This window comes from Hypanus sabinus, chromosome 18 (assembly GCF_030144855.1).
Source record: "Hypanus sabinus isolate sHypSab1 chromosome 18, sHypSab1.hap1, whole genome shotgun sequence".
Taxonomy (NCBI): domain Eukaryota; kingdom Metazoa; phylum Chordata; class Chondrichthyes; order Myliobatiformes; family Dasyatidae; genus Hypanus; species Hypanus sabinus.
Genome location: NC_082723.1, coordinates 29,524,334 through 29,548,123, shown reverse-complemented (window position 1 = coordinate 29,548,123; position 23,790 = coordinate 29,524,334). Strand labels below are relative to the sequence as shown.

At 40.1% G+C, this 23,790-nt stretch overlaps 1 protein-coding gene across 5 annotated transcripts in view; it reads right to left on the bottom strand.

Moving 5' to 3' along the window:
- strbp (spermatid perinuclear RNA binding protein) overlaps window positions 1–23,790 on the bottom strand; it is a 247,529-nt gene that overhangs the window by 111,069 nt on the left and 112,670 nt on the right. For all 5 annotated transcript variants that reach the window (XM_059993951.1, XM_059993948.1, XM_059993953.1 and 2 more), the window contains exon 2: window positions 6,771–6,962. Coding sequence is in view for 2 of the 5 variants with exons in the window: in XM_059993953.1 (XP_059849936.1) it covers window positions 6,771–6,773 (3 nt within the window). In the remaining 3 variants the exon portion in view is untranslated. The remainder of the gene's footprint in view (window positions 1–6,770; window positions 6,963–23,790) is intronic.

Below are 23,790 nucleotides of genomic sequence, written 5' to 3'. Positions count from 1 at the left end.
AATGCTGTCTGATGCCGTCCCTGTTAAAGAAGACGGAATCAACCAGGACACGAAACCTAAGGGGACTCTGAGCCAAAACCAAAATACAAGAAAGCACCATAAGGGAACTCCTCTTTGGTGATGACTGTGTCTATGACAATTTTGGCCTCACAATTAGCACAAAGGAAATAGAAATAATGTGCAACTGGCATCAAACAGCACCTCCCTCCCCCACAGAACTAAACATCCTTTGATTGGACAGAGGCTTTCAGAAGCGGGCAAGTTTACATACGTACATTGGCAGCACTCCCTCAAGGTCAGTCAGCGCTGAGAATGAGGTCGACAACAGGACAGCAAAAACCTGCTCTGCTTTTGGAAGCTTGAGAAGTGTAGTGTGGGAATGAAGAGGAATTTGCCTAAAGACCAAGCTGCAGATGTGCTGATACCCAAATTATGCCTGTAATTCATGGACGGTGTACAGCATACATGCCAGACAACTTTACCACATCTACATGACCTTACTGCACAGAATACTTCAGATCAAGTGGCAGGGTGCACAGATCCTGCCTCAAACAAACCTCCTCATCATTTACACAATGCGGAACAAATAACAAATCTGGTAGGTTAAGCATCAGATGAATGTCCGATGACATAGCAAATCAGTTACTTTATGGAGAACAAGTGGTCACATGTTGGACAAAAAAAATTCAAAGACTCTCCTTAGAACATTTCTAAAGTATTTCAACATTGACACATACTATTGGAACAACATACTACTGTTTTTTGTACCTGCATAAAAATTAGTCCTTGCTCATAAGATGAAGCTAAAAGACAGGAAGCAAAGAAGAAAAGAGGATCTTGAAAATCAAAACCACTCATGCTACATCATCCCTAATCTTCTGTCACCCATGTGATAGTAATGTTCATCTATTTAGCCAGCTTCATACATATCACACTGTCATTACCAATAATAAAATAAAATAACTGGATCCAGAACAACGCACCCTCAAGTCTCAAATAACAGCGTGGCACCCGTCACTACATTGTTCTCCGTTCTTTGTTCTAAACAGAGAAATGTAATTGTTATACAGAACTGGCCAGCAGTTATGGATATTGACCTTTGCTTGAATTTGTTACTTAACATTCACAATACAGGTGTTAAAAGTCAATATAAACTATAAGCTGACAAACGATGATACATGAAATTAGTAAAGCAACTGTTCCTTAGTTGGTGTATGTGCTTTGGATCACTTTGTCCTGTATCCAGACCCCTGGTGTGCAGAGGGAAGCTATGCTCTTCAAAATCCTTTCTCCCCAGACTGTCTGCCCATCAATCTTGCCTGGATATTGTATTAATCCTCCCCTTACCACTTCTTCCAGAACATCACTCGAAGTAGATATCATGGTCCTGCCTGAGAACGAGTGCTGAACAACAAGCAACTGAAATGAAAGCATGGAGCATGCGTGCAGTGGACATCTACTGCATCTTGCCCAACTGCTCCTTCTTCACATGGACAACAGGCAACTCTACTCCAGAAATGTAGCACAGGTCTAAATTGACACAGGCTGCAAGTATTAGACATAGCGCCTGTCATGGAAATTATGAAATCAAGGCCTTGTATGCTCTTTTAAATAGATGTAAAAGATTCTGTCGGACTATTTGAACAAGGAGCAAGAAATTTGCCATACTCAGTCAACATCACTATAACAGCAATACACAAAATGTTGCAAGTTTTCAGGGGGTCAGGCATGTATCAATTGGCAGCCAACATTTCAGGTCAAGACTCATTATCAGAACTAGAAAGAAACAGGGGAGCTAGCAAGTATAAAAATTTCGTGGGGGACAGGGAATGGAGCAAGAGTTGGTGGGAGATAAGTGGATGCAAGTGAGGGGGGGGGGTAAAAGGCAGATGAGGGTGGGAAAGAGTGAAAATGGTCTCAGAAACAGGTGGAAGTGACAAAGGGCTGAGGACAGGATCTGATGGGAGAGGACAGTGGACCATGGAATAAAGGGAAGGAAATGAGAAGGGAACCACAGGGAGCAATGTGTACGTGACGGGTAGATCAAGAGGGTAGAGAGGGGAAAGAGGGGTTAGTTGATAGGGCCAGTTGGATAAAGAAAATACAGGATGAATAGTAGGGATTGCTTATTAGAAGTTAAGAGACTATCAGTGTAAAGGGGGTTTCTTCTTTTTTCTTTGTTACTGTTGGGAAAGGGTTTCTTTTTGTTAACTAGCAGGAATGCTAATTTACTGATAACGAGAATGGTATTCCTTTGTAGACCAAATGGGGATTAATGTTCTTTCTTCTGAGTCTGTAAGCTTTTGTTGACGGGCTTTTGGGGAGATCGGCGCGAGGGGGTCGAGAGAGAGGACGCAATGCTCTAAGCTGGGCGAGGATCGGACCCCAAAGGGGGGTCCGAGGCCGGGAGATCCTCCGAGGAGGGGGGGGGGGGGATGTGCTTGGTTGACCACTCGGAGGGTCCTGAGCTGTTTGGAGAGTCGAGGAGTTCGGAGGGTCCTGAGCTGCGAATCGAGGAGTTCAGAGGGGATCGAATGGTGGCCAGAAGACTTCAGTAATTGAGTTCCAACGGCTGTGCACGAAGTGGTTTGGACTTTGATAAGTTTGGCGCCTTTTCTTTAATTTTCTCTTCATATATACTGTATCGTTATTAATCACTTAGTTATAGTAACCTTTATAAATTGTACTCATTTAATCGCATATGGTGTACTGTCTGTTTCTGGGTGAGGCGGGGACATCACACAGCATCCACACCAGCTGATTACCCAGTTTGGCGAGGCCGAAAGCTGCTCCCCCTAGACAAGAACGAGCTGAGTCAGCCTGAGGCGACCCAGGGGGTTACACGGGTAGATCAAGAGGGTAGAGAGGGGAAAGAGGGGTTAGTTGATAGGGCCAGTTGGATAAAGAAAATACAGGATGAATAGTAGGGATTGCTTATTAGAAGTTAAGAGACTATCAAAGTGTTATTTCCTCACAGCTGTGTGTGGGCGTTGATCCTTCTAAACTGCAGCAGTGAGAACTCTGGTCAGGAAAGATGCTGCATAATACAAGTCTTTCTATTCATTGTGATGCTTCCCAGCATTGCTCAATCTTGTTTTCATCAGTTATCCACAAACTAACAACGCCCTTCCATAGGTTGTACCAATACTTACTGCAGAGCTCTGGATAGACATCAACAGATTGTAAATCTCCTGGTTCATCTAAGGCAGGGGTGTCAAGCTCATTTTAGGTCACGGGCCGGATTGGGCAAAATGCAGTTTCATGCGGGCCGGATCAGTCGGGCGCGTGCGAACGCAGCTTTCATTGCCTCCGTTTTTTCAGCCTGTTCTCATGTGTCTCAGTCTCTGCCATAACTACAAAGTGTTTCACTTCACAAATTCCATTTCTTATGAAGAAGACTGCTGAGCAAGCATTATTTTTATGATTGGTATTAACTTACAATCATAGGCTTCATATCGCCGGGCCATTAATAATTAAAATAATAGATCCATCTAAAATGATCTCGCGGGCCGGATATAATTGTACGCTGGGCCGGATATGGCCCGCGGGCCTTGAGTTTGACACCTATGATCTAAGGCTTATGGTTTGGGAAGACTTGGTATATTCTCAAAGGCGCACACACACACTCACACATACAGTTCTTCATGAAGTCAATAAGAGCCAAGGCATAGTCATTCAGATCTGAAGATGGATGCCTGAATATCGTTCACCTCACCGATTCAAAGCAGTCTTGGAAGCACTACCCCGTTTCCCTTGACCATACTCAGTCTTCATGACTGAGCTGTAGTCCCAGACTCTACCTATATGCCGAGAGTTGATTGGACTTGCCAAAGTCCAGGAGCAGGATGGGTTGGTAAGCATTCTTGATGGTGCTGTAATAGTGATCACGTGTGTTGTCTCCTTTGGTTCTGCAGAACCAAAGTTGTAGTTGGTTTGAGGCTTGCTCGAGCTAGTCTAGTTAAAGTCCCCATCGATGATCAAGAAAGCTCATGACTGTTGATCATGGTGCACAGCTCTTGCAGTGCCAGCTTGACATCTGCCAGGGATGGAATGTACACCATCGTCAGGATGATGGCAGAGAACTTAGTCAGTAGGTAAAACAGATGACACTCAACTTTCTATCAGTGATATAGAGAATACTTGACTCTTTATCAACAACATAAAGGATGACTCTATATCAAAAGCCTAGTCAAAAATACAGCTGGAGAAACAACTGGTTTAAAAACACCGCAGACATCTCCCTACTGAATTCTTGTTTGTACATAAACTTACATATGTTGATTATGTTAAAACTGTGGACTTAACAAGCTCTTAAATTGTTTGATAAATAAATTGATAAGCTAAGATCATATTTTCATAACAAGTTATGGGCAGTTATTAACATAAAATACCTCAGCAAATGTGACCCCAGAAGGACAAAATAGAGAGAAAAAATAATCATACATCAGACTGTATTTACTAGCAATGAAATTTTAAACCATCTATCATGATCAGGAATAGTATCCAGGTTCTCACAGATCTAGAAGGCTCCTTGCATGAAGAAATCCTACAGATATTTTTATGATCTTAATAAGATCATCCTAAGCCTTTCTTTTCTATCCCTACCCATTAACCATAAGCTTGCATATCTGGTATCAGACTCTAAAAATATAAAATAAGATAACCAGAATTAAACAGCATTAAAACCATGGATCAGTACAAAGCTTATCAATAACTTCTCTAGAATTTCAATTCTATCCCTCTTGGAAATAATTCTTATGTTGTATGTTCTTTTGCTGTTGCTTTGTTAGTCATTGATTCAGCTTTTCTTGATCTCTGTACTTATTTCTAAGATCATCAAGTAAAATGGGACACATTATTTTCTTAACAAACTATTATATCCGTGCTTCCCAACACTGAAAATCATTTGCCCTTTTGAAAGATTATAAATGTTCTCTTCAAATTTGAGGCATCCCTCAACACCCACTATCCTCACACTATCCATTATTCATTGGTTTCAACGCATAAACAGATAATATACAGTAAATTGTGGGAGATTGCAACCTTAGTATAGACTCCTGGAAACCCAATTTCCAGTCTCCACTTTCTAAATTAAAGTTAACTATCTGAGTATTTCATTCATTTGTTTATACCAGTTACTCACATTTTACTCTTTGATAAGCTGCCACATTTTGACCTATGGCCTTTTAGCATTATTCATATACTGCATCTCATACATTATCCTCTCAGCCAAATCCTCTGTTAGCTCTTCAAAGAATTCAGAGACATTGATCAAACCACACTTTAAAAATCCATGTGGATTCTTCACTATTCTATTTCTATTGACTGTCTTTTTGGTTTTGAAATGTTCTCCATTTGAGACTGATATTAGCACAGCTCTATAGTTCGCTGGACATTTACACTCTTCTTAAATAAAAGTGTCCTCTGGATTCAAAGTTTTTGTTATAGATTATACGTTCTGCATCATTGTGCCTTTGTTACCTGTTCTTGGAATTTTTTAAAGTACATAATTAGTAATGATCAGCCTAATATATATCTGCTATTTGGATGCTTCTAAGCAGACTATAAAAGAGCAACTCACACATAATATGTATGGTATAACTTAAATGTTTATTGTATTAACCAAGCCAAGGTAATTGACAATATAATGCTTCCCATAGTTCATTATTGTTTCTTCCATTCTTTATTTTCAGATACAGCACGAATAGGCTTTTCCAGCCTAACAAGTGACACCACCAAGTAACCCACCAATTTAACCCTTGCTTAACCATAGGACAATATACAATGACCATTTAAGCAGAGCACTCGGAGGAAACACATGCGCACTCGGGAAAAACATACAAACTTTCTTACAGAGGACAGCGTACCTGAGTACAGAAATCTGATATCCCGAACTGTAATAGCATTGTTAGCCACTATGCTACCATGGCGCTCCTCCTTTTTCTACCTCCCTTAATTTCTGTTATCAATTAACAATAGGTGCACACGCCACACATTCATTAACTATCAGGAGAATTTTGTGACATTAACAATTACATTTTGTATCCAGAAAACCCACAAATAAATTCAGAGTATAGTTTTATCAAGCATCAGCCTTCAATCAAAACTGCACTTGCACTGTTAGTGTGAGGTCTGGTTTCAAGAGAAACGTGAAAATAAGACTGCAAAAAGTCCATGGTCACAATTACAAAAATGTAATTTTTAACATTATTAGTATATATTTAGAGCAGTACTTCCCTTATAATCATTAGTGCTTCTTGACTTCACCACATAATTAGGTGGTGTAATAACGTAATTTGAGCAGAAGATTAAATAGTGCTGACACGCAGCATCCGTTTACCTAACAACAGCCAAGCCAGCTGATACATCTCTGAGAGCATCCCGATTCATTCTGCAATGATTCTGCTAGACAGGACAATGACGAGCACCCAAAATTTCAGCTATGCAGTGGAGACCAAGGTCATTTGGCATTTTACAGCAGCATGTTAACGCCAGTTTCATTACAGCACGTAATTTATGAACATCCTCTATGCAATTAATAATTCATATGCTGCAGACTCTTGAGATTTCATGTGGTTTAAAATCCTGGCAATAAATCAAGAATGTTATACCTTGCATAAGGAATTTCACTACCCAGGTACTTATTATTAAGCTATTGGATAGATTTTTGTTGAATGTTTTTATTGGAATATGCCAATAACATCCATTAGATCACTTTTAATTTTTCACATAAAACACAAGGTCGTAAGTGACAAAGCCCAAGGACGTACCATGATTCTCTACTTGCTATTCCAGCTTCCTTTTTGTGTCTTGTCCTGTTCGATGCTCCTTACTTTCTGCAGTCTCCTTTAGCCACTGGTTTTCCTTTTTGCAACAGAACTTCCTCATAAGCTCTTCTAATCCCTCGACAACTCAGATCTTAAAATAGCAAATGGTACAGTAAGGCGTTCTTTGTAACGTACCTAGAGAAAAAGGACACAGCAGTTCAAAGTGAAAATTGTGCAGCAAAAAAAAACACTTGCTCAAGGACTGTAATTTAAAAGATATGATTATATTAAGGGGAGAATTGCAAATCTGTTTAAAAATATTAGGTTACATGGAATGAAAGCTAAATCACAAAACCTACGTAAGATGAGGTAACTACTTTAAAAAAGTGGTTGAACTAACAACTAAGGCTCTGGGGAATGTGGAACCAGCAGTCTGCAACACACCTAATTGAATGCTTGCTCGATCCATATCCCCAAGTTTCTGGATAGATTGAAAATGTCAAGATTTCTTTTTTCTCATTTGACATAGTCAGAAACCACAAACCTGCTGTTAAATACAACCACGATATTTAAATGACTGTGAGCAACACCCACAAAATGCTGGAGGAACTCAGCAGGTCAGGCAGCATCTATGGTCATGCAATGAACAGTTGTCGTTTCAGGCCAAAACCTTTCATGAATATTTGCTGAATTCCACCAATATTTTGTGTGTGTGTGTGTATTGCTCAATTTCCAGCATCAACAGAACCTTGTCTGTGTATTTAAATGACAGTTCAGATTTTTAAAACTGATGATCTACATTCAAACACTGCATGAAGATGAATTACTTCCGATTTATTTGAATGCATATTTTACACATACAGTAACCTTACTCATGAACTTTTACGTACTGATCAGTTTACTAGTTTTGGAATATTGCAATCATTTCAAAAGTCTAAAATGCCACATTTCTTAAGCACCCAATAACACAAAAGTATTATGGTGGAATCTAGATAAAAAAAATACTACCACTCTTTATGAGTGGGATAAAATGTGTTGTTTATATATTGCATTTTAACACATTTTTAATTGAAGAGACAAAACCCCTGGGTGCACAGGTTATTTTGTGAAAGGAAAATCTCAGACATAAAGCAGACAGACTACAGCAGGTTGCAACTTTCAAAGGAAAACAATAGAGACACTAAAGTGCTAATTGGACTGCAGATTTCACAACCTCAGGCAAACATTGTTAGATATCAGAGTATGAATTCACTATTACCAAGGAAAATGCAACCTTTTGTTTTTGTACATTTGCCAAGGGGGTGGACTGTTCAGAATCAGAGTCAGGCTTAATATCACTAGCATATGTCAACAAAAGATGGTATTTTGCTGCAGCAGTACATTGCAATACAGTCGGCCCTCCTAATCCGCGAGTTCCGCATCTATGAATTCAACCAACCACGAATCGAGAAAACCTGGAAGTGCTCTTCCAGCGCTTGCTGTTCAAGCATGTACAGACTTTTTTTCTTGTCATTATTCCCTAAACAATGCAGTATAACAACTATTTTACATAGCATTTACATTGTATTAGGCATTATAAGTAATCTAGAGATGATTTAAAGTATACGGGAGGATGTGTGTGGGTTATTGTGGATCAGGATCGAAAAAAATCTGAAGTTCGCTTACTAACTAAGTCAGAACAGGTACATCAGGTATTATTAAGCGTCAGTTAGTCAAACGTTTGTCATAGTATATAGTATATTTTACGTTTACGTTTAAGAACATATGTTTCAGTGCCGGGCTCGGGAACAGAATTTCCTGAGTTCGATCCAGTGACAGACCACTATCGAGTGCGCTCTCCATTCGTGCCAGGTTGATGTGGAGGATCAAAAACTCAAAACCCCAAAACCCAATTATAAAACCACTGTGTTGCTTAGTAATAATTGTAGCTTTCATTGGGGCAGGGCCTTTCTCCCTTTATCCTTTAAAATTGTTCCAATCGTTGACTGATGTAGCCTAACGCTTTTACAATGACCGATGGCGTTTCACCTCTTTCTGATCGATTTATTATTTCCTCTTTACTTTTAATTGTGATCGTGATTACTTTCATGAACAGAAACACTGCGGATTCAGAGCTCCTACGCCAAGTCCTACTGTCCACCGCACTGAGACAGGTTAAATAAGGTTTGGGGTTCCGCTGGGTCCAAAGGTCCACCACACTGAGACAGGTTGAATAAAGGACTTGAGCATCTGTGTTTTTTGGTACCCACAAGGGGTCCCGAAACCAAATACTCGCAGTAAGGAGGGCTAACTGTATATAATAAAAAAATTTAATTACAAGAAAGATAAATTAAATTAGTAGTGAAAAAGGGGGAAAAATAATAAGAAACAAGAGAATCTGCAGATGCTAGAAATCTGAGCAACACACACAAAATTCTTCAGGAATCAGCAGGCCAGATAGCATCTAGGAAAAGAATATGTACAGTCAACGTTTCAGACCGAAGCCTTTCGGCAGGTTGGGAAATGGGTTAATTGTCCATTCAGAAATCTGATGAAGAAGGGGAAGAAGCTGTTCCTAAAGTGTTCAGTGTGTGTCTTTGGGCTCCTGAACCACCCCCTTGATAGTAACAAAGAGAAGAATCCTGGGTGATGGGGGTCCTTAATGATAGATTCTACCTTTTTAAGGCATCACCATTTGAATACACTGGAAGGATAAGGGAATCAACATCTTCTTACTTACTTCAACCCTTCACTCCTACTGGGGCACAAAGGCCACTGACAGGAGCGTGTCAGAGTCCTCTATCCTGGGCCAGTCTTTCAAGTTGTCCCCAGCTGTAGCCCATCTTCAAAGATCCTTCCTCTCCCAGGGATGAGGTCTTTAGAGTTTCTGTTGGCATTTTTGTAGCTCTGGGTTTTTAATGGGATGGGGTTGCTAGCTCCATGCCCAACACTCCTCATCTTGTAGCTGGGCTGGGGACCATCCATGGTGGAATTCAGGCAGCATCTTCTGCCAGGCCAATATTCCCAGCACTAAGACTCTAGTCACACCATTTGGCTCCATCAGGCAGGCCACATCTTTAATGTACCTGACACCAGACTCCCAAACCAGACACTCTATTCCAAGCTCTGTACCAGGAAAAGATTACCAGGTGGACAGATGAAGAGATTCAGGATTTGCTGTAAGTGTCTTTGAAATAATGCAACACTGCCACTATTGCTTGGAAATCACTGGTCCACATTGACTTAAAATGAAGAAGTTGCTTTCAGGATCTTATAGAGAATATGGAGCTATGCAATGGAAGCATACAGACACCTGCTTCTTTCAGCCTTGTTTTAACTCATCCAGAAAAGGCTTTGTTTCTTCAATGGCAATGTGCCCTCTAATTTGTAATGAGAGGTGTGTGCAAAAAATCTTGTGCTGGGCAATTTTTTGGCCAGTGATAACAACAAATGCACACTAAATAATTTCTTCAATAAATACAGTATTAATAAGCCAGTTCTAAAATCTGCAGACAAATTATCATAAACTCCACACTGTCCAACACTTTTTGCATCAGAAAACAGAAAAGGAAATATGATTGTGTACAATTGTAAATATACTTAACACGCCAACGAGGTAGAGGGTGACAAGCTTTACTGCACATTTTAAATTCCTTTGTGGTCCAGTAGCAAAAGATGTGTGCACGCACACATGTGCACACCTTAAAGGAAACATTAACCTCATCTAACAAGTAAACAATATTCAACCAGAGGAAGTCACATTATCCTTTCTTGAAATCTTGGCTGCCTTTGACAAAGTCAATTACAGTTTCCAGAGGGGTGGCAGACAGATGATAATGACCATTGTAAGCTCAGAAGTTCAAAGTAGAGTTATTATACATATACAACCCTGAGATTCATTTTCTTCTGGGCATACTCAGTAAACCCATAATAGAATAATAACCATACTAGAATCAATGAAAGACTGCACCAACTTGGATGTTCAACCAGTGTGCAAAAGTCAATAAACTGTGCAAATACAAAAAGAAAACTAATAATAATAAATAAATAAGCAATAAATATTGAGAGCATGAGATGAAGAATCTTTCAAAGTGAGTCCGTAGAGTTTGGGAACAGTTCAGTGATGGGGAAGTGAAGTTATTCCCTTTGGTTCAAGAGCCGGATGGTTGAGGGATAAAACCATTCCTGAACCTGGAGGTGTGACTCATGAAGCTCCTGTACCTTCTTCCTGATGGAAGCAACAAGAAGAGAGGATGACCTGAGTGATGGGGGTCCCTAATGGATGGACGCTCCTTTCCTGTGACAATTATTCATGTAGATGTGCTCAATAGTTGGAAGGGCTTTACTCATGATGTACTGGGATGTATCCACTACTTTTTGTAGGATTTTCCATTCATGGGCATTGGTTTTCCATACCAGGCTGTAATGCAGCCTAGTCAATATATTCTCCACCACACATCTACAGAAATTTGTCAACATTTTAGAATTGTCACAAATCTTAAATAAAGGTACTGCTGAGCTCTCTTATGTAAACACAGTACACTGCAGATGCTGTGGTCAAATCAAGACATACAAAAAAGCTGGATGAACTCAGCAGGTCGGGCAGCATCCGTACTGACCTGCTGAGTTCATCCAGCTTTTTTGTACAAGCTTTCTTATGTATTGGGCCCAGGACAAGTGCTCTGAAATGATAACACCGAGGAATTTAAAGTTGCTGACCCTCTCCACCTCTGATCCTCCAATGAGGACTGACTCATGGGCCTTTGGTTTTCTCCTCCCGAAGTCAATAATCAGCTCCCTGGTCTTGCTGACATTGAGTGAGAGGTTGTTGTTGTGGCACCAGTCAACCAGATATTCCATCTCTCTCCTATATTCTGATTTGGCACCATCTTTGATTTGGCCAATGTCAATGGCGTCATCAGCAAACGTGAATATGGCATTGGCACTGTGCTTAGCCACACAGTCATAAGTGTAAAGGGAATAGAGCAGGGAGCTAAGCACACAGCCATGTGATGCACCTATGCTGATGAAGATTGTGGAGAAGAAATTCTTGCCAATCCGAACTGACTGGATCTGCAAGTGAAGAAATTGAGGATCCAATTGCACAAGGAGATATTGAAGCCAAGGTCTTGAAGCTTATTGTTTAGTTTTGAAGGGATGATGATATTGAATGTTGAGCAGTAGTTGATAAGGGGAATCCTGATTTATGCATCTTTGCTGTCCAGATGTTCCAGGGTTGAGTGAAGAGCCAAAATGAGATGGCATCTACTGTGGACCTGTTGCACTGGTAGGCAAATTGCAGCGGATCCAAGTGACTTCTCAGGCAGGAGTTGATAATGTTTCATCACCAACCTCCCAGTGCACTTCATCACTGTGGATATGTGTGCTTCTGAATGATAGTCCTTGAGACAGGTTACCACATTCTTGTTAGGCACTAGTATAAGTGAAGTCTTCTTGAAGCTGGTGGGTACTTCAGACTACCGAAGTGAGAGGTTAAAGATATCAGTGAAAATTCCAGCCAGTTGATCAGCATAGGTCTTTAGCACTTGGCCAGTTACCCCATCCGGACTGGAAGCTTTTTGTGGGATCAACTTACTGAAGTCTGCTCGCACATCAGCATCACAGACTGAAATTACAGGATCTTTGGGGGTTGTAAGTGTTTGTGATGGTTTCTCCACTCTTTGATGGTTAAAGTGAGCATTGAGCTCATCTGAAAGTAAATCTCTCTTGTCGCCTATGTCGCTTGACTTTACTTTATAAGCAGTGATAGCATTTAACCCCTGCCACAACTGTTGAGCATACTTCATGAGACAATACACACAACGTGCTGGAGGAGCTCAGCTGGTCAGACAGTATCTAACGATGGCAATAAACAGTTGACGTTTTGGGTCGAGGCTCTTCATCAGGATGTTTCGTTGATTCAAGTTTTGTCTTTAATTGTCACTTCACCTGTGAAATAGCTTTCTGAAGAACATACTTGAATTCTCGTAAATGCCTCTAAATCTGGCCCCATTATCCTGATGAAGGGTTTTAACCCAAAACACCGACTGCTTATTCCCTTCATAGATGCTGCCTGACCTGCTGAGTTCTTCCATCATTTTGTGGGTGTTGCTGTGGATTTTCAGCATTTGGAGAATCTCTTGTGTTTATGATCCAGTACAAGGTATCAGAGAGCTGATGTTCACCCTCTGTTTGCTAAAGTGCAACAGCAATGCTTGCTAGTAAGTTTGATGAAGTTGGGAGTGCAAATTCAGATGGTAGGTTAGATAGGATCAATGTTGTGCAAGCAGTCAGAATAGATCTAGACAGAGCACAAGGCCAGAAAGAGGGATCTTTAATTCATAACTTTTTGTTTGCTCTCATTAACACATAATTAAAAAGCCCCAAATTATTCCCAGGTGGGGATAACTGCAAACTTGTAACCACACCTATTTAGCCACATTACTGATTTACTGCACATAATAGATATACAACTAACTTCTACTTATTACAATTTTCTTTGGCAATTCATTTGTCAGAAAAAATGCTGTAATTTCCATAATAAATTCAGTTTCTTTACCTCATTAAATAGAATATTTTCTACACCTGTCTCTACACCTCCTCTCTTACCATCATTCAGGGCCCCAAACAGTCCTTCCAGGTGAGGCAACACTTCACTTGTGAGACTGTTGGGGTAATCTATTGATTCCGGTGCTCCCGGTGCGGCCTCCTCTACATCGGCAAGACACGTCACAGATTGGGGGACCGCTTCGTCGAGCACCTCTGCTCCATCCGCCACAACAGACAGGATCTCTCGGTTGCCACCCACTTCAAATCTGCTTCACATTTCCAATTGGATATGTCCATACATGGCCTCCTCTACTACCATGATGAGGCAAAACTCAGGTTGGAGGAGCAACACCTCATATACCATCTGGGTAGTCTCCAGCCCCTTGGTATGAACATTGATTTCTCCAACTTCTGGTAATTCCCTCCCTCACCCTTCCTCCATCCCATTTTCACTCTCTCCTCTTCTAGCTGCCTATCACCTCTCTCATGATTCTGCCTTCTTCTACTACCCATTGTACTTTCCCCTTAGATTCCTTCTTCATCTCTCCTGCCTATCCCCTCCCTCACCCCTTGATCTTTCCTCTGATTGGTTTTCCACCCTCTCCCCACCTTCTTTAGGGGGCCCCTGCCCCCCCTTCTTCAGTCCTGATGAAGGGTCTCGGCCCGAAACGTTGACTGCTTGTTTCAACGGATGCTGCCCAACCTGCTGAGTTCATCCAGCTTGTTTGTATGTGTTGAATATTTTCTGAGTAAGCTGATTTTGCTTGCCGCAAAAGCAACTGTCTGAGGGAGCCTAGAATGCCGCCAACTCTTCTACTACTTGCATTTCTGACCACTAAATTCACTTTAGAACTGAATTCCTAACTCTTTGACAAGTAAGAGCAAGTTACCAAATAATCAGAGCCATGGTAGCGTAGTGGTTAGCGCGATGCTATTACAGCTCTGTGATGCTGAAGATTTAGGAAGGCTGTTAAACATAATGTCAAAATAGTGAAAATCTGGACAAACATCACACTCATTTGGCATATACTAAACTAGATGTAAACCTGAAACATGAATATCTTCTTTTTTTTGCCCCTCTGCTTCTATTCCTCCCTCTGGCCCCTAACCTTTTCTCCTCACCTGCCCATCATTTTGCCCTGGTGGCCTTCTTTCCTCCCTTTCACCCATGGTCCACTCTCCACTCCTATCAGATTCCTTCTTCTCCTGCCCTTTTCCTTTCCCATCCACCTGCATTCACCTATCACCTTCTAGCTAGTCATCCCCACCCTATCCCTACCTTTTTATTCTGAGGTCTTCCTCTTCCTTTCCAGTCCTGAAGAAGGATCTCAGCCCGAAATGATGACTGTTTATCTTTTCCATAGAAGCTGCCTGACCTGCTAAGTTGCTCCAGCATTCTGTGTATGTTGCTATGGAATCCAAGTACTGCCCATGTTAAGAAGCGTGTCTGTACTGCTTCATCCTTGCTTGCTAATTATAGACTGTCATGCTTGGTACAACATCTGGCATGAAATGAATATCACAGCTGATGCTGTCAGATGGTTATGGATATAATAGCAAGAATAAAAATTCTGCTCCCCACTCAATAAAAGATCATTTCCAAACTGGAGGTTGTCATCAGTTTTGGTACAATTTTAATCAGGTTGGCCTGAAAGATGGCTGACATGTTGTTTTCATGGATAGGAGTAGAGATTTTTATTTATTTCTCATTCCTATACCCCCTTTATAAAATATTTGGATGAGAGTACTAACATACTCTTGTTATTGGTCTGAGAAGTCCATTTTTACATGGTTACAATGTGTTGATATCCTCACTATATAGACCTTTCTTCCAATTGAGGAGAAGATTATTTATCCAAATTGAACATACAATAACTTGACAGCCAGGATGATAGAGGAAGTATTTTCAAGTTTGTCTACATGAAGTGATATCTCCTGCAATCAACCTGTCTGATTTAGAACTGACCAGAGGCATTTGGACAGAAAATAACAAAAGGTGAATTTGGAGTTTTGTTTGCAGACGAGATTGGTTCCCTATATAAGCTGACAATGGGTTCAGAATCAGGTTTAAAACCACTGGCATATGTCGTGAAATTCATTAACTTTACAGCAGCAGTGCAATGAAATATATGTTAAATAAATATAAAGAAAAACTGAATTACAGCAAGTATATATGTTTATTAAATAGTTAAGATAAAAATGAGCAGTGCAAAAAAACCCAGAAATTATAAAATTATTGAGACAGTGTTCATGGGTTCAATATCCATTTAGAAATCAGACAGGAGAGGAGAAGAAGCTGTTCCTGAATCACTGAGTGTGTCCCTTCAGGCTTCTGTACCTCCTTTCTGACAGTAACAATGAGAAGAGGGCATGTCCTGGCTGGGGGGCGGGGGGGGGGGGGGGGGGGCTCCTTAATGATGGACACCACCTTCCAAAGGCACCTCTGCTTGAAGATATCTTACATACTACAGAGTCTAGTGCGCATGAAGGAACTGACTAATTTTACAAGTTTCTGCAACTTACTTCAGTATTGTGTAGTAGTTCCCCCATACCAGATGGTGATGCAGTCAGTCAGAATGCTCTCTATAATACATTTGTTGAAATTTTGAGTGTTTTAGTTGACAAGTCAAATCTCCTCCAAATGAAATATAGCTGCATCAACACATTGTGTCCAGGTTAGGTCCTCAGAGATATTGACATCCAGGAACTTGAAATTGCTTACTCTCTTTACTTCTGATCCCTCTACAAGGATTGGTTTGTTCCCTCATCTTACCCTTTCTCAAATCCACAAATCAGCTCCTTGGTTTTGCTAATGTTAGGTACAAGATGGTTACTCTGATATCACTCAACTAACTGGTATATCTCCCTCCTGTACTCCTTTTGTTACCATCTGAAATTCTGCCAACAATAATTGTATCATCAGCAAATTTATAGATAGCATTTGAGCTGTGCAGCTACAGCTGTGAGCTAGCTAAATAGTCATGGATGTAGAGAGAGCAGAGCAGTGTGCTACACCCCTGTGATGCGTCAGTGTTGAGAGTCAGCGAGACGAAGATGCACTTTCTAATTTGCGCAGATTAGGTTAAATTTGACAGTGTGAAGGGTAGTCTTAGGCCACAGGATGATATCATTCTTTTGGTAAAATCGACTGAAAAATGGCAAAATGGGTTTAATCCTAGTAAATGAGAGATGATACATTTTTGGAGTACAAATGAATACACATGCATTAATGGTAATGTCTTAGGGAATATTGTACAGAGGGAGCTTGACTCCAACTCCAGAGATCTTTGAAGGTGGCAGCACATGTAGATAATGTTGCTATGAATGCACATAGGACACTGGCTTTCAATAGTCAGGCCACTGAATACTGAGTTATGTTCCAGCTTAATAAAACAATGATGTACTACATGCAGTTTGATCACATTTATAGGAACAACATGATGCCACTGAGGGTGCTAAGGAGGTGCTCCACAATGTTGCTTGAAATGGAATGTTCAGTTATAAAGAGAGATGGAAGAGGCTCTGCAGTACTCAATTAGTCATAGTCTGCCAGTAACAATCCTTTTATTCCTATGCTTTACATTCTGTCTGGTAACATTCTCATCATATTAGTAATTATTGCCAATCCCATGCGCACTGACATTTATTGATCAACCTCCTGTGTGGTGCTTTATCAAATGCCTTCCAAGAATCCAATACATCACATCCATTGCTTTCCCCTCATCTACTTTACTGGTCACAGCATTTCAGAATCAGAATCAGAATCAGGTTTATTATCACCGACATGTGACGTGAAATGTGTTAACTCAGCAGCAGCAGTTTAATGCAATACATAATCTAGCAGAGAAAAAAAACTATAAACAGAAGAAAACATAATAAATTAACAAGTAAATCAATTACGTATATTGAATAGATTAAAAAAACCAGAAATACTGTATATTTAAAAAAGTAAGGTAGTGTCCAAAGCTTCAATGTCCATTTAGGAATCAGATGGCAGAGGGGAAGAAACTGTTCCTGAATCGCTGTGTGTGTGCCTTTGGGTTCCAGTACTTCCTACCTGATTGTAACAGTGAGAAAATGCCCTGGGTGCTGGAGGTCCTTAATAATGGACGCTGCCTTTCTGAGACACCACTCCCTAAAGATGTCCTGGGTACTTTGTAGGCTAGTGCCCTAGATTTACAACCTTCTGCAGCTTCTTTCGGTCCTGTGCAGTAGCTCCTCCATACCAGACAGTGATGCAGCCTGTCAGAATGCTCTCCACAGTACAACTATAGAAGTTTTTGAGTGTATTTGTTGACATGCCAAATCTCTTCAAACTCCTAATAAATTATAGCTGTTGTCTTGCCTTCTTTATAACTACATTGATATGTTGGGACCAGGTTAGATCCTCTGAGATCTTGACACCCAGGAACTGTTTTTCCTGTTTTTATTTGTGATTTTTGAGACCTGCAATGCTTTGTTTTCAATTTATGTCTCTTTATGTGAATCACTGCTAGAATTTTATTTGATAAACCTAGCAAATTGCTTAGGACATGGTACCTTTCAATGCAGTACAATGGAAAGAGAAGCTTTCACAAGACCAAGTGTATGGGTCCTTTGTAGTTGGTGGAAGGAGTGGACTACCTGACAAGCTACTCACCCATCCCATTGGTCACTACCAGCTCCATTTGTAACAGTCAGCTGTCCTACATTGTCCTCAATAGCCACCTTAAAAGTCAAACCTGAGGGACTGCCAAAGCAGATTAGAAAAGAGCAGCTAAAGATGAAAAATGATGGCAGATCACTCAGATCTGAATCTCTTAATTACCAATATAATGGATAGCTTGGTGAAACAAACCAAGAGAATATCCACAAATCATCACTAGTCTAAGCTTCTAACAACTTAGAATTGATTCTACATTTGAACTTTTGCATAGAAGATCTCAGATATTAGCATGTTTTAGCAATATCACTATTCTTTTCCCTAATACTTCCAAAACCAACTGCATTGCTTACCATCATTTTCTATGGAGAAGTCTGCTTTTCCTATTAAATCTGCCAACGCTTAGCCTTATGCTTGAAATGTTTAAGATAGCATGCCACTGGGTGAACAAGAAATCCTGTTATTAGGACGTAGCCGAAACAATATAGCAATGTTTATTCTTTTCTTGACGCACAAGTTATTTTTAAACAGTGCATTTAACAGAACTATTCTCTATCTATCCCCAAATCTCCTTTAAACAACAGTCAGAAGTTATTTTGCTCTGGGAAGTAAATAATATTAAATATAGCAACTGTTCATATAATGTTACAAGTATTTTTTTCATTAAGGAACCTCTAATTACTCTAAACTCAAAAGGCATGGATCCAGTGGCAAACTGATGGTGCTTATCTTTGTCATAGCAGGCAAGTACAGACTTATATAGGCTTTTACAGATCCATCAGTGTGGATTGTCTGTAGCAGTCATCACAACCAAAAACAATGAGCAGCCATATATCAGCAAGGTCATGTGCAACTTAATGTATCTTATACTAGTATACTAAATGGAATACTAAAGTCAAGTCTTGCCCACAAAATTGCTGAAGAAATAATGACAGTTAAGAGATTTCCCCCATGTTATTCAATTGACAAATCAGGCAAAAACTGAATATTTCTGAATGTTCCCAAATTTTGCACATTCAAAAGATAAGAAACTTTAAAATATATAAAATTATTTAGAACTTTTAAGACAAAACAAATGTACGTAGAACAGCACAGCACAGCACAGGAACAGGCCCTTCAGCCCACACGATTATGTCAAACCAATTAAATTAGTAATCAAATGGCTCTAAACAATCTCTAATACCTACACAAATGTCCTCCCCTTCCATTTTCCTCACATTCATATGCCTATCTAAAAGTCTCTTAAAAGTCCCTAATATTTCTGTCTCTACCACCACTCCGGACAGTGCATTGCATGCCATCACCACTTTGTGTAAAACAAAACCTTGCCCCTCGCACTTCCTTTGAAATTACCCCTCTCATCTTGAATGCATGCCCTCTGGTATCAGACATTAGCCTCATTCCTCACAGGAACATGTTTTCATTGAAATAAATTAGAATTGAAAATCACTGGTTTGAACCTGGCAGATTTTGCAACATATTTCTGGAGTGCTGCCACCAGTTCACATTCTGCTGCTGCAGTCCAACATTAAAAGGACTCTGGGAAAACCAGCAGAGCTCCACAGGCAATTTCTGTATGAGCACAAGAGACCAGAAATGCCTGACACTTAGAGGTAAATGCCAGCAGTTCGGCACAGAACTAACAATTCCAAGTTCCAGTATAAATGCAACAAAAAAGTGAGGAAAATACATGAGGTTTAGTTGCTTATTTTGTGCATTTTCATACTAGTACAATGAAAATAGAACAGTATCCTTCACAACAAAATGAAGAGCTATCCACCATATGATAATGATATTGTTAAATAACTACTCAGAGGAAAAGCCACAATAAAACATATAAAAACATAGAAACATGGAAAGCCTACAGCACAATACAGGCCCTTCGGCCCACAAAGTTTTGCCGAACATGTCCTTACCTTAGAAATTACTAGGCTTACCTATAGCCCTCTATTTTTCTAAGCTCCATGTACCTATCCAAAAGTCTCTTAAAAGACCCTATTGTATCTGCCTCCGCCACCACCACCGGCAGTCCATTCCACGCACTCACCATTCTCTGAGTAAAAAACTAACCCCTGACTTCTCTGTACCTACTCCCCAGCACCTTAAACCTGTGCCCTATTGTGGCAACCATTTCAGCCCTGGGAAAAAGCCCCTGACTATCCACACAAACAATGCCTCTCATCATCTTGTACATCTCTATCACACCTCTCATCTTCCATCGCTCCAAGGAGAAAAGGCCAAGTTCACACAACCTATTCTCGTAAGGCATGCTCCCCAATCCAGGCAACATCCTTGTAAATCTCCTCTGCACCCTTTCTATGGCTTCCACATCCTTCCTTTAGTGAGGCGACTAGAACTGAGCACAGTACTCCAAGTGGGGTCTCACCAGGGTCCTATACAGCTGCAACATTACCTCTCGGCTCTTAAATTCAATTCCACAATTGATGAAGGCCAATACACCGTACTTTCTGTCCTGTTCTATCTCAGAGTCTCTCCGTTCCAGTCCCTGACCGTACTTTCTGCCCTGTTCTATCTCACACCACAGAGTCAACCTGCGCAGCTGCTTTGAGCATCCTTTGGATTTGGATCTCAAGATCCCCCGATCCTCCACGCTGCCAAGAGTCTTCCCATTAATACTATATTCTGCCATCATATTTAACCTACCAAAATAAACCACTTCACACTTATCTGGGTTGAACTCCATCTACCACTTCTCAGCCCAGTCTTTCATCTTATCAATGTCCTGCTGTAACCTCTGACAGCTCTCCACACTATCCGCAACACCCCCCAACCTTTGTGTCATCAGCAAACTTACTAACCCATCCCTCCACTTCCTCATCCAGGTCATTTATAAAAATCACAAAGAGTAAGGGTCCCAGAACAGATCCCTGAGGCACTCCACTGGTGACCGACATACCTGATTGGTGCTTGCATATCCTCTTAAGAATGGATGTGCTGGCATTAGAGAGAGTCCAGAAGAAGTTTATGAGAATGATCCCGGAATGGAAAGGCTAACATATAATGATCATTTGATGGCTCTATGTCTGTACTCACTGGAGTTGAGGGGGTTGCTCTCACTGAAACCTACCAAATATTGAAAAGCCTAGATTGAGAGAACGTGGAGAGAATGTTTCCAATAGTGGGTGAGTCTAGTACCACCAGAGGATACAAACTCAGAACAGAAGGACTTCCCTTTACAACAAATGATGAGGAAAATTTTTTTTAGCCAGATGGTGGTGAATCTATACAACTCATTTCAACAGATGGCTGTGGAGGCCAAGTCATTGTGTATATTTAATATGGAAGGTTGATAGGTTCTTGATTAGTCAGGGCATCAAAAGTTAAAGGGAGAAGGCAGGAGAATGAGATTGCGAGTGATAATAAATCAGCCGTGATTGAATGGTAGAACAAACTTGATGGGCCAAATGGCCTAATTCTTTTCTTACGTCTTAGGGTCTTATGGATGCTGAGATCAAACCATTTGTTTTTAATAATATAGTTCAAAGAAAAATCAACTTGTGTTATTTAAGACTCATCACAAATTCAGATCATAAAATACTTAATAGTCAATTGTGGTAAATGCTACCATTTTCTCCTTCTCAGACAGTCCTTCGGGGTTGAGGATGGCTTGCTTCCTTTGCAATTCTGTGTACTGTGTTAAGCATGATAAGAATTAAATGGGATCTTTGCCACACATGGAACAAAAAGGTGCGTGAAGGTGTATGTTGATTGGATGTTCTGCAGTCCTTCTTCCATTCTCCCAAAGAGACCTGAAGTACTCAGTGGCTCATGGATTCTACTTTTCCCCTTTAACTAATCACAGGCTAGGAATTCTGTGTTTTGTACACCAAAGTGAAAAACCTCTCAGTTTCCCATTAAATCCATTTGGAAAGATCATAACCAGTCATTTCGCTTATTTCAATTCAAAGTAAATTTATTATCTAAGTACATATATGTCACCACTTACTACCCAGATATTAATTTTCTTATGGGCATTCACAACAGAGCAAAGATATACAACAGAATAATTGAAAAATTACACACAAAGACTGACAATCAATCAATATGCAAAAGACAAACTAAAAATACAGAAATTAATTAATTAATACTGAGAACATGATTGTTAAGTCCTTGAAAGTCCAAGGGTTGTGGGATCAGCTCAGAGTAGTGGTGACTGAAGTTATTCATGCTGGTTCAAGAGCCTGATGGTTGACCCATTGCCTGTCTGTGATAATGGTCGGCAAGGTAGACCAGAGTAATAACTGTTCCTGAACCTGATGGTGTGGGATCGAAGGCTTCTATGCCTCCTTTCTGATGGCAGCAGGAAGAAAAGAGCATGGCCTGGATTGCTGGGGTCCTTGATAATGGATGCCATGTTCTTGTGGCACCACTTCATGTAGTGTGTTCAATTCCTTTGATGACTTTTAGCACCTTCCTCAGTACTTTCAATCACACCTTTTTGAGTTTCATCAGCAAGCTCCCAAATTGTTGATATATAGAGAAAAACTTTGCACCAAACACCAGTTCCAACAATACCCCATGACTCACAGCCTATCGATGTGAAAAAATCCATTTATTCATTCTTCACTTCCTAGTGATAAGCAATTCACAATCCACGTTAGTGCAATATCATCTGCTTTGTGTGCTTAAATCTTGTCGACCAATTCCTATGTAGGAACTTATCAAGAGCTGCCTGAAACTTCATACACACCACATGCACTGATTCGCCCTTATGGATAGTTACAAAAAAAAATGCCATTTTCCTTTCACAAATCTACGCAGACTCTGCTCAGCCCTGTTATCCTTTCCTAGGTAATAAGTTCTTACATTATTTGATATAAACCCCAGCATTTTTCCTATTATTAGCGTTAGGTTAATAGGTCATTCATTCCCTGCACTCTCCCACATACCCAACTTTCTTAGAAACTTAATCACATTTGCTATTCTCAAGATGAGAATAATTCAAGAAGCTATAGATTTTTGATAACTAGAACATCCATTATTTCAGTAGATAGCTCTTTCAAAACTTTGGGTGTAGTTTAGTGGGTCCTTGAGATTTATCAACTTTCAAGCACTCTACTTTTTGACAAATATTTATTTTGTTCTGTTTTTCCATTCCTGTTAGACAGTTGGTTCTTAAGATATTTCTGTAAGTCTGGTCTAAACTGCCCCATTTCAGGGATCAATCTGTAAACATTCTCTGAACTCAGTGTATTAAACATCCTTCCTTAACTAAGGAGTTCCTTATTAAATGAAACAATTAATTGCACACACATTAGAACTAATTTTGCATTGGAACTGTCAACAATCCGAGATAATTGTTTATTTAACCAACATATAACTAAAAGACAGCAAATAATGACAACACTTGCTAGAATGGCAATGATTACATATTCTCCCATTAACCAAGCCTATGACAACATTGATATAAAAGACTGGTTTTATAAACATTTAATATGTACAAATATGCAACTTTCTGTAGAAATTGTCCTGCTTTCCTCGGGAGGCATCATACAGTTTCATCATAAGCTATTTGCTCTGCTCATTAAGTACACTCTAGGTAAATTTATTTGTTGTACAATCAGCTGTGGTTTAGTCATATGCTTAGTCCTGCTTCCAGTTCACTAGCTGACACAGTATTGTCAAGAGGCCCTCAATGAGTTAACTATAAATTACAAGGAATGTTAATTATAGGAAAAGGCAGTGACATTCAGCCCATTAAGTCAAGAATATAATCATAAACAAGGCAAGCCAGAGGCTGTACTTTGTTAGGAGTTTGAGGAGATTTGGTATGTCAACAAAGTCTCCTGCAAGTTTCTACAGATGTACCATCAAGAGCATTCTGTCACAACC